This window comes from Belonocnema kinseyi, chromosome 5 (genome assembly GCF_010883055.1).
Source record: "Belonocnema kinseyi isolate 2016_QV_RU_SX_M_011 chromosome 5, B_treatae_v1, whole genome shotgun sequence".
Lineage (NCBI taxonomy): Eukaryota > Metazoa > Arthropoda > Insecta > Hymenoptera > Cynipidae > Belonocnema > Belonocnema kinseyi.
The window spans coordinates 119,105,414-119,118,026 of record NC_046661.1 but is presented as its reverse complement, the minus strand read 5'-3'; the positions used below and the strand labels follow the sequence as shown (position 1 = coordinate 119,118,026).

Sequence of the window (12,613 nt, the reverse complement as noted above, 5' to 3'; positions counted from 1 at the left end):
TGGCATTGCAAAAATCACAATAGTTTTATTGTTTATAATAATGTTTACAAACAAATGCTTTGGTTTTTAAACACGATTCTCAAATTAGATGAAAAAGAAAAACCTTGTCTCTTATAGATTTTTTTTTAATTCAAACTATTTGTCAATTATGGCCTTATGAATAATTAATTACCAAACAATCTTTGGTTCTCCAGATAAATGACTAAAAATTAATTGCTCATAAGGCTACAACTGACAAATAGTTTAAATGAAAAGAAAATCTATATAAGACCAAGTTTTTCTATTTCACCGAATTTTAGAATCAAGTTTGAAAACAACAGCTACATCAAATGTACGTATATGTTTATTAAAATTATTATTAACAAGAAACTATTGAGGTTTTTGAAATTCAAGAAAACATATTTATAATTAGTGTAATTTCCACAATATTTAAACAAAAATTATAGCATCAACCTTCAAAATAAAGTCTTTTACTAAGAAGTACAAAAAATTGTACACGTAGTTGATAAAAAATTACCAGTGTCGAAATATACAGCATCAAATATGTCAATGTTAGTGCAAATTCTATTTTTATAACGCTCTAACTTGAAAACGGATAGTTTTATGGAAAATGTTATTAAGCATACAATTTTTCTCCATGATATTTCCAAAAATAATTTTTGAACCATTTTTTTATTTATAAATAATTAATTTTTAATAAAAATGTGTTAAAACAAAATATACAAGGATTTTCAAAGAGCAACCTCGATATTCACAATCAGAGGTCCAAAAGGTACTGAGCGGCCACGATGGGTTAAAATTCTGCAGTGCATGGTCACGCATTAGACAAGAATGTAATTTTTTTTAAATACATTTTTGAATTACTTTTGCTCTATCAGTCAAAGGACATTTCAAACTACACTACCGATCAAAAGTTTGGGTTCACTTAGAAAAATCGTTCTTTTTGTATTTATCGCTTTTTAAGCTTTTTAAGCTTTTTTTATCGAAATTCTGTTTAAAATAAGCCCAGGGTGAAGCCAATTTGTCTAGTTTTTAAGTAGATATTACAAAAATAGTGTAAATTTCAATGTTTTATTAGATTTTCAATAACTTCCGAAATAGCCAACGCTTTTCAATTTTCTTGGAAGCATTTTGAAGCTTTTTTTCACCGTATCACAACAGCTTACGAGTATTAATCGTAAAAAATGTTTTTTCGAATGGCAAGAACTTGAATTTGTAACCAAAAAGTTGGAAAAATTGAAATATTATTTTTAGTAACAAAAATATTTTTGTAAATTATATGGAAGATATAATCATGAATTTTCTATGTAATTTCCTCAAAATATATATTTATTTAACTTTTATTCTGATTTTCCTACAGATAAGATGTTTTCAAATTTATTCAACTTTTTTATTACAATTTAAGTTCTTGTAATTCGAAAAGAAATTTGTTACGAATCATACTTGTAAGCTGTTGTGATACGGTGAAAAAAAAGCTTCAAAATGAGCCCAAGAACATTGAAAAACGTTGACTATTTCGGAAGTTATTGAAAATTTAAAAAAAAACATTGAAATTTACACTATTTTTGCAATATCTACTTAAAAACTAGACAAATATGCTTCACCCTGGGCCTATTTTAGACAGCATTTCGAAAACAATCAACCTTTTAAAGATACATTTTTTTAGCTCCGGTATAATTAAAGCGATAAATACAAAAAAAAGATTTTTCTAAGTGAACCCAAACTTTTGACCGGTAGTGTATATTCCCTGAAAATGTCATTAAAAAATCCTAAAAACGACTGACTAAGCACGAAATAGTGAAAAACGAATTAAAATTGATTTTTATCAAAAAGACCGTTTTTTGGCTTTAATTAGAAAACTAAAAAAGCTATAACTTTTCGGCTAGGAGAAAAAGATGCGCAATAAATTTCTACATCTAGATATATGCTTTAAAAATTAAAATTCGAAAATATTTTTTAAAGCCTCCACGAGCCTTCCAACTCCCGGCGAAATACGTTTATGTGCCCTTATTCGATCCGGCAGCTCAATTGTCGGAAATCATTTTATAATTTTATTTATTTGTATTTATAATTTTAATTATTTCATAATAGTCCCTTTTATCATTACATTGTTTCTACTATGAAATTTTCTGATTACGATATTTTTAATTTCTTGTAACACTAAAAATAATTAAGATTGTACTTGATTAAAACACTTACATTCAAATATTTTCACTTGGTTATTTTTGTCTCTAATGAACCGAAAAGTGAGGTAGTTTGGAAAGCTGTTTTTTTAATGTAAATCTTTTAACGCTTATTTTGTATAAAATTATTCGTGATAAAATAGATTACTTTTCAATCTTAAATACAAATTTTTGAATATAGATACTAAACTCATGATTCTTTTCAATCTGCAAGGTTTGCTTATGAATATTTTAAGAGTTCTTTTAATTGAGTCTAAATAATTTCACCTCAATTTCTTAAAATAAGTCTTTATATTTTCCTTTTTGTAAAAATAATGAATTTTAATTTTGCATTAATTTTTTGGATTATTTTATTTTATTTTTTTGAAATTTAATAATCTAAATAGATAGGTTCAGAATGAACTAAAATAAAATCTACCATACTGCTGCCATATCACGATCTTTAATTTTTAACTTCACCGTACCCAGTAATTTCTTTTGTATCCAACAGTTTTTATTCTAGTTCAGAATCATAATATCTAGGGAAAAAAATTTTATTTTTGCAAAAAATTTTAATTTGAATCACTATTCAACGTATGTCTTGTCTTAAAATAGTAATTTCGATTTTGTATTCGATTATTTCTTACGCTGTTTAAAGTGTTTTTTATTTATATATATTGGTTATACAAATGAATGTTGCATTTTAAATAAAGTAAAATGATTGTGATATATAATAAAGTGAAATATGTACTTTAAAAAAATTTTAATTTAAATAATCCTATAATAATGCATATAAATTATATTAGATATCTTCTGTAAGACATTAATTAGAAAAAAATTTATATACATTTCTTAACCTACCTATTGCTATATAATATGTATAAAAAAATTAGTGATAAAACTCAGCACGACGCATATATTTCTGAACTGGACACGTTTTTCTCAGAGAAAACGTTTAACCGAGTGTTTGTCAGAAAAATCTAAGGGGTTTCGGTTTTAGGTAGTTAGGTAGAGTTCGATTCCTTAGCGGGGGAGATTTTTCGAATCGTTCGGGCGTGCGATCATAAGTGTAAGTCTCTGTATGTTCAATAGTGTAATAAAAATAGCAAATTAAGTGAAGTAATCATACATAAAAAAAATTCTTTTCAAATTGATCGAAACTTTTCATCATTTTTGTTGTTGAAAGTTTCGAGTTAATTTATTTATAAATCGAATGTAAAATGAGTGCTATGCATATGCTTATATGCATATATGCGTTAAAATACGAAGTCGTAAAGTTATTCTTCACAGAAGTGAGGCTAACAACACGAATTAGTAACTCTTCCCCTTGCGGAGTTCGATGGTTACTAAGTGGTACAATGCACCCTAATTTTTGAAATTTTTCATCCTACTCTTTTAAAAAGTCAGTTTACCTTACCGAAACGAAAAATGAAAAATTTAAGAAAGTTCACGACAAAGAGCTGTGCTCCAATTTAAAATAGTTAGAACTACTGATTTAGAGAGTTCTAACGATCCACTTTTTTCCGTATTTGGAATCCAGTCCGGCACTGATTATACATGCATTAATATATTATTGTATACTTACCAATAGAATCCAATAAGGCCACTAAGACGCAGAACTGTGAAAGAATAGAGATCTTCATCTTCTACGAAATGACGATTTATAGAGAATTTCTTAACAAGTTTAACTATAATTATGAACATTTATCAAAATATTTCGGTTTATATACGAGTAGTAATTAGCCTTTATCGAAGCGGACTTTTAAACAATTTGTCTTTCCACTTTAGTGTCGTTAAGTCTTAGGTAAACATTTTTTGGGTGAGATGATTGGATGATTATATCTCATGCCGTAAAAAACTCAATTTATACTTTTATAAATCAACTTAATCTTAATGATTACTAGGGGGCTATTAAACTGCTTAACGTATTTTTCAGGTAAGGCTCACTGCCCCCTCCACAACACGGTTTCCGTATCAAGTGTTTCTAACTTTGACATAGGATTCACCTTATGTTTATCAGATTTATCTTAGGTTTACAAAATAAAATCATTAGATTAAAATTCCAACTTCGTATATCGATGCTTTTATTTTTCTAATTGAGAATTACTCAGAGGGCTAACTGGCCCTAGGACCTTTTCATGAGTGTTTACTCACAAATATTTACACAAGCATTCACAACACAAAACTATCCATTAAAATATCGTGTACTTCTACGCAGCTACTTCCAATACTTTACTTACAATATAGTTTCTCTAAACAACACGTTATACACCATAGAACGCCTCTTTCTACATTTTTATAAGAATGATATATCGTATTTCCATACCTTGGCCTTGAAGGTGACCATAGCCATGGAAAATATATAAAAGCCATATTATTCAGGAATAATTGTAAGGAAAGTGAACATATTTGATTTGTGATAACCCAACAGTTTACACCAATTCCTGGGTTATGTGTTTACAATCTATGAATTGTGATAGGATACTTTCAGAAAATAGTTCTCAATCACTTATGGAGACATCATCGTTATTTTAACTGCATGTTTTGTTATTTATTCGTTATTTTCCTACTAAGGTTATTAACGATAACCCATGTAGAAATTGCGATCGCGATGAAAGGGCCCCGAAAGTTTCCCCTATTTCCGATAAGACTGATCAGGAAAAATATAAAGGGCCTGAAAGGGCCTTAAACTCTGTTTGGGCAGGACACTATATAGAAATTCTATAAGGCTCTTAATGGGAATACCCTTCCACCGTCCGTTTAGAGACTTTAGAGGACAAAGTTCAGAAAAGGGATTACCTTCGATTGATTTAAAACTCACTACACCAATGTATTTTGTCCCGCTGATTACGAATAGAATAGTAAAAATATATGGTAAACAAAATTAATTTATCTTTAAACAGAATCATAAAAATATTCTTTGCCAATACTACAAATTATTTCTATTAACATGATTATTTTATATTTATAACTGATCGATTGAAAGGACTACGTTTTTCGTATTCAAAGTGACATTATTCTCTGTCTGTCTATTCTTCCTTTTGCATTCCTTCGTTTTTTAATTCCTCTCAATACGCTTCCATTACATTTTTCTAAGTGGATTAAAAATAATAGATTTTGCTTTTTTTCTACTTTCGACTTTTTCTACTTTCTAACTTTCGACGGAGGAAAATTCACATATTAATGGGAATTCAGATTCTGAATAATTCTGAGTTCTTCTCTACTTACCGGGTAAGCACCAAAAACGATTAAAATTCACTAACACAATGTATCAGTTGCAAGGTGATCCCGTTATCGCCGGCCATCTTTGTTTAAATCCCCCTTCTGAAGTCATGATTTCAAATCCCAATAGATCGCACTTTTAAATCAAACAATATGTATTAACTTAATCCTATTAAGATTTTTTTGACTGACATAAATAATTTTTCCATCAAAGTGCTTATATTCATTTGCTTCAAATAAATATTTGTTTGAAAATAAACAAGACTTTCACTTACTTCAGTCAAGTGAAATTCACTCGATACAAGTAAACCTCTTTTTGAGTGTACTAGTAGAATAATCTTTTTGATTACTTTATGAATAAATGTAGACAGAAAGTAATAATTTCGACATCATCCAGGCTAATGATGTCGAAAGATATAGAAATTATTAGGTTCTGCTAATATTTATTTATAAATTAAAATTTTCCCAGGCGTAAGAAACGAAAACATTTTTTTCTTCTTAAAAATTGTTGAATACTATTATCCATTTTTATTCAACCAGATTTAACCCTCCATTTCAAATTTGTAACTTTTATTACAATAAAACAATAAATGGATGCTCATTTAAACATATTTTTTACCAATTTTTTATTACAAATTAGACTTTAGTGTATTTCGAAGTTCTCTGCGCAAAACTTTACCAGTTGAATTCTTAGGAATTTCATTTATAAACTTGACTCCTCCTCTAATTCGCTTTTGAGGTGACACTTTAGCTGAAAAAAATGTCGTCTATTATGTGAAAAATAATTATGATATATAACATGGGTAAAAATTTCGTAATGTACAGATCAAAAAGTTACAAAAGTGAAATTTTTCTGAATGATTTTTTGTTTAGATCATATCCTTACCATTTACGTAATTAACGACTTCTTCTGCCGTCAAATTTGAAGCAGGCTCTTTTACCACAAAAGCGAATGGCAATTCGCCTGCATCTTCATCTGGTAATCCAACAACTGCTGCATCTTTTATTAACGGATGTGTCAACAAAATAGCTTCCAATTCAACTGGTGCTACTTGGTAACCTTTGTACTTAATAAGCTCTTTAATTCTATCAACAATATATAAAAAACCGTCTTCATCATAATAGCCCACGTCTCCAGAATGATACCAACCATCGTCATCTATGGCATTTTTTGTAGAATCTGGGTCGCCAAAGTACCCCTTCATAATAATAGAACCCTTGAAGCATAGCTCCCCTTCGCAATTCGGTCCCAAAGCATCCTTACAATTTGAATCGCCAATTGGAATCACCTTAGCTGCAATTAATTCATCGGAAATGATTTTTGATTTGAGAAAAATACAAATGATCTATTTTCGTATCATAATTCTTATCAACATTGGAAGAAATTTTTAAAGGCATCAAACATTCGTTTCACCGATTTCTCTAAAACTTACACAACTTATAACGCCAAGGGAAGAAATTTAACGAACAAATTGACCAAATACAAAGTATTGTCTTACCAAAAGTACCGGGTTCTAATTTTCCAACACTTCCCAATCTGTGTGATTCTGGATGATTATAAGTTATAACTATTGTAGTCTCTGTTGATCCATAAGCACATTGAATGTGGTCAAGATTGAATCTTTTCATAGCAGATTTTTCTGTTTCCAATGACAGTTTTGCTCCTCCAGTTCTATAAGTATTGAAGTTGAAAGATTTAACTACAATGAAAAATGAGAGCTTGCAAATGCAATATAAAATGGTACTAACAATATTTTTCTAACGCTGGATAGATCATATTGATCGAAGATCGGACTTCTGATTAAGACTACTATTAATGAAGGTACCAATGTCAAGATATTAATCTTATATTTCTCGATCGCTGAGAAAAAATTCTTTTCCTCAAATCGACTGAAGATAACCGTTCTGACGCCTAGTTGAAGAGTCGCAAAACATAAAATAGCAAAACCATAACCATGAAAAAATGGCATTAACGCTGTGATTGTTAAGGTTTCATTTGGGAATTTTATAGAATCAAAAAAGTTAGCTGATCTTTTGACGAAAAGTAAAAGATTTTTATCAGTCAGCATGACACCTTTCGGCATTCCTGTAGTGCCACTCGAGCAAAAAATAGCAGCTACATGATCTTCTAAATCTACTTTGGGAAATTGTATATTTTGGGACTCAATATCTGAAACGTTATTTATGATATCATAAATATTAGGAATTGCTAACTGCGATGCACTCTTATTAAGCAAAATCAATTTCGGTCCCCATGACAATTCATTGACAAATTTCAAAAATTTGGGAGCAACTAATGCTGATACAAAAATGTATTTTGGCTTTGAAATAGATAAAATGTGGAGATTTTCTCCTACAGTATATAAAGGGTTTACAGGGCATATTGTAACTCCAAGAAGAAGACTTGAAAGTACTGCTGTGCCATAATGTAAATTATTTTCACTGCAAATACCAATTCGATCATTTACTGTGAGGCCTAACTTTTTCAAGTAAACTGCTAATTTACGACAATCATGGGCTATTTTTGAGTATTTTAATTCTTCTCCAGTGTCTACGTTTATCTGTAACAGATCAATAAAGTCATTTTCATTAAGACATAATTGCAACGTTGAATGTTTTGTGTAATACATTATTTACAGTAATTTACATTTAAGATCTCTGGGCGAAGAAAAACACATAGTTATTCTGAATGTAACACAAGTTTTGTTTACGCATTTTTCATGTTTGTGTTCCGTACTGACCGGGCAAGAGAAATAAACCGTCAATCTGTATACCTAACTCGATTCGAATCCCGACGGAGCTCGAGAGGGACTTCGTCACGGCTTAGAATAACACGGAAATTATAGATTCTAGATCAATTTAAAAATCTACACCCCTTCCCCACATTACTCCCTCTCTCACCGAGTGTCACGCTTACCCCGAAAGTGAAATTGCTAAATGGTATATATAATAATAAAAACAATCTTGTTTTCTTACTTGTACTAGTAGATCGAAAACTGTGATTCCATCGATAAAAAAGTACATTACTACTCTAGTCGACAATATAACTTCAAAATTCTTACATTTGTAAACTCGCCGATACATTTTGGTTTAAATTTTTCAAATAATGGGTTTTAAATTTTTACATGGGCTTCTGGCTTAAAATCTGGCATAGTTTTTCCAAAAATTGAACTATTTTATTTATTTTTTTATTTTTTACGAATTAAGCAATAACTACGCATTCTATCAAGAAATGATTAATAAAAATGTTTAGATATGTTTTGGATGAACAATTATTTTGTTTTCATTCTTTAAGTAGCTTGCATAGTTTGAGCGCAAAATAAATTTTTTGATAATGACGACGAACACGATGACAGAAAACAAGATACAATCGTAAAACCTGTTTTTTTGCTGACTCAGAGGGTCTCGGAGATTCAAAGAAATCTGCGATAATGAGTTTTCACATAAAACTAATACCTTCCTATTTTGATGAGAATGTAAAAAATACTGGTTTACTTTTTTCCTTAAAAAGATAAAAATTTAAGAGGTAAGACTTTCAAATTTGTCCAAAAAAGTAATTTTGAATTTTTACATCTTTTCTATTTTTTCTTAATGTGTGTTTGTTTTTCCCAGAGATGACAAATAGTGAAAAAGAGAGTAAGGAGTAGCATAAATCAAACACATGGGGGTTTCATCATTGTTATCCTAGTTTAAAATATTAATTAGACATTTGAAGCGTCAGTGATGGTAATCGTTTTTCGAAATTAGTAAAAATGACAAAGAGGGATCAGTAAAAAGTACATACTGGCATTATGACATTAACAAAATCACAATACGAACACATTATTTGGATATATTTAAAATTTAGGACATTTGTCCTAAAAAATTTCCAGAAAATTTGTTTGAAATCGTATATTTCATTTATAGGATATATTATAGAAATTATTTTTGTTTCCATTTATGTTTTTTGAAAGCCATAATTTGTTCTATTCAAAAATACGGAACGTAAACAATTAAAACTTATAATAAAATCGTATTGAATAGATTTTAGTCTTACCAAAGCTGTTTGTGATCCATGTTTCAGTACTTGATTGTAAATATAATGTCCAAACGTCAAATCCGTCAACTTCGGATCAAAATGTGGTCCAGCAATAATATTTGATGAACTCTTCATTTCTCACTGTATGATAGCAATGAATCTCGATTCTGAAACATGAAAACGCAATTTTATTTATATTTCACCCAGCACTTTTTCAGAATCAACTACATATACATATTTTAATACCCTGCAATACTTTTTGGTAAAAAAGAAAATTTTTTTAATTAACTTCATAAACAAATTAAAATATCACTGAAAATTGTTAACTAATAATGTGCAAGTTTGCAATTTAACTGACAGGGTTTAGAATCTTTTAATTACTATACGTAAATCTTTATTCGTGCAGAAACTTTTTTTCAAAAGAGATTGCAATAAACGTAATCAATAACTAAACCTTCGTATCTAACAAATTATATGAAATAAAGTATCAGAGAAAAATATGCGGTGTGAACACGCAGTTGCAGTCAATAATAATAAAATCACTAACTGCTGATTACTATCCACTATTGGCTCTGTTGAGTGCGTTTTTAATACAAAGTAATCTTATAATATAGCTTGATGATTACTGATACCTAATTTGGCAAGATATCAATTAACTCCAGACATGTTATCTGGAAAGATTGCACTGACTGAATACTCTCACAGAAATCTCTCTCCAAATCGTATAAGGTTTAACTCGTTAGAATTATGCTTACTTTCAACAAAAAATTAAAAAGGCATTAAAAAACTATTAACTGAACAAGAGACAACTTTAGCTTGTTAAAACTTAATTATTTTTTTCCATTTAAATTATTATTTGTTCCTTTTATTCTATATTAAAAAGTAGCTTAGTGGACGTTAACGTTACCTGCTTGGTAGCCGTTTATGTCACCCAGTTCGACTGCGTATGCTTTGTGTTACGAGCACGTTTGACTCGTAGATACGAGTCTAATCGAGTCGAGACTATCATGACATTTTTTCACATTATCAATAAGAAGAATCATACTGCTATATGTATACATATTTATTTATTTATATATGACACCCTGCTATTATACTGTTAAATATTATAGATTAAATTTAAAAAAATTATATTAGTTTTCAAGCAAATTGAAAAAAGTTGAAGATTTCAACTACAAGTTATTATTCTATTATAATTTTTATCACAAGAATATACCAGCGAAATCGCGGTAAAATTTCAGCCACAACCACCTCTCACAACTGTGAGATAGGTGGTTGCAGTCTGTAAAGGAATCAATACGACGATCCAGCAAAAGCCTCGTGCACCCTAAGAACACGGAGTGACCCAAGGATTACCGCCTTCTGCATTTTTCCCGCAAGTTTTCTAGAATATTGTTGACAGAATCAGTTTAACAGAATATTTCGGGGACAATCGTTGCAACTCCCTGATAAGGTCTCGAAACCTCTCTTTCTTTTCATTCTCCTTGGCTATGATGTTTTTGTCAGCTGGTGCCGAAAATTCGATAACAAATATGGTTCGCTTATCGAAGTCAAGAAGAACCATGTCAGGCCTCGAGTGAGCAACAGAAACAATTGTCGAGAATATAAAGTTCTATTATATGCGGCACTTCCCATTCTCGACAATTGACTCGATTTCCCTAGGAGCATTTAGAGGAGCGATATTAAGGTGAATGCCGTAAGTGTGACATAGATGGTAATAAAGCACTCTTAGTGCCGCATTGTGCCTTTGAATGTAGGTCGTTCCCGCGTGAGTTGGACAACTAGATAGTATGTGAGCTAAATGCTCGGGGTGCGCATGGCACGCCCTGCAGCTATCATCGGGAATGTCTTGGCTCAAAATGTGGCGACGGTATGTTGAGGTGGAAATGACACCGTCTTGGCATGCAAAAATGAAACCCTCTGTATCAGACTTCAATCCGGGCGATTTAAGGAAAGCAAACGTTAGTTCACAAGACATTGACTGATCCTTCACATTTATGTGGAAGATACCGTGCATTCTCTTATCGAGGAGCTATTCACGATAGTTTTTCCCTTGTGCTTTCTTAATCCGGGTTTTCAGGAGTGAGTACTCGAGATAGATAAGATTTGATGCATTTTGCTCACCCCTAATACTGAAGTCAATTCCGAGTGTTTCAGCAGCCTCCTCCGCTGCTTTGTACAAAAATGCTCCTTTGCCCACTTCTTCGTGATTCCTGACCATTTTAAGAAGAGGGTCTCTTCCATTTGCAACTCTATGTGCTGTACCCAGAATAATCCTGTTGTGAAGACATTCAAGACTCAATATTCCGCGACCCCCTTGACGGCGTGAGATGTACAGTCGCGGATCGAAAGACTTAAGATGCATGCTTTTGTTCACGTGCATAACCTTTCTTGTCCCGATATCAAGAGATCTGAGCTCGTGCTTCGTCCATGGAACTACTCCAAATGAATAGAGTAGTACCGGAGTACTACTACTATAAAGTATCCTTTATAGATGTCACATTCTGAATGCGGCTCTGTGGCACGCCCAGGTATGTATAAGTCTCTCCAGCGCAAAGGTGTCATATGGCGCTTCTATCAACGAGCCCAGGATCTTCAGGGATGCCATTAAGTTTTCCTCGCTTCAAATAAACCTTGACGCATTTGTCTAACCCAAATTCCATTCCAATTTCCTTAGTATATCGTTCGACAATCCCCAGAGCTAGATGCAGTTGCTCTCTGTTTTTAGCATAGATCTTAAGATCGTCCATGTAAAATACATGAGTGACCTTGTACTTTCGATCTGCAGGTTTGCCGCACAAGTACCCGTTGGAATGGCGCAGTGCTAGAGATAGTGGCAATAATGTAAGGCAAAAGAGGAGTGGGTTCATGGTGTCGCCCTGCAAGACACCTCTCTGAAACGTGACCTTGTTAGCTGTCACACGATTTTTGCCAGATGAGATAGTAAATCTGGTTTTCCAAAGCAACGTCAATCTCTCTATGCACCCAACTATTTGCGGATGAACCTTTAAGATTTCCAAAAGACAGATGATAAGTCTATGGGATGTCGAATCGAAAGCCTTCCGATAATTAATCCAGGCCATCGATAGGTCACGCTGGTAGAATGCTTCATCTTTGCAGACACATCTATCGATGAACAGGTTCTCCCGACATCCGGCTACGCCTTTCTTTGAGCCTCGTTGTTCATACATTTCTTGCCACACAGGTTCAA

At 31.7% G+C, this 12,613-nt stretch overlaps 1 protein-coding gene across 4 annotated transcripts in view; it reads right to left on the bottom strand.

Moving 5' to 3' along the window:
• Positions 1 to 5,993: 5,993 nt before the first annotated feature.
• Positions 5,994 to 12,613, bottom strand: part of LOC117173263 (4-coumarate--CoA ligase 1-like) — a 36,076-nt gene continuing 29,456 nt past the window's right edge. For 3 of the 4 annotated variants that reach the window (XM_033361732.1, XM_033361734.1, XM_033361733.1), the window contains exons 2-6: positions 9,421 to 9,569; positions 7,134 to 7,945; positions 6,884 to 7,056; positions 6,271 to 6,678; positions 5,994 to 6,135 (exon numbers count right to left, since the gene is read on the bottom strand). In XM_033361732.1, the coding sequence (XP_033217623.1) occupies positions 6,014 to 6,135; positions 6,271 to 6,678; positions 6,884 to 7,056; positions 7,134 to 7,945; positions 9,421 to 9,537 (1,632 nt within the window). In that variant the 5' untranslated portion in view covers positions 9,538 to 9,569 and the 3' untranslated portion in view covers positions 5,994 to 6,013. Of the gene's footprint in view, positions 6,136 to 6,270; positions 6,679 to 6,883; positions 7,057 to 7,133; positions 7,946 to 9,420; positions 9,570 to 10,309; positions 10,372 to 12,613 lie in introns of those variants that run through there. The other variant, XM_033361735.1, reaches the window with a different exon arrangement.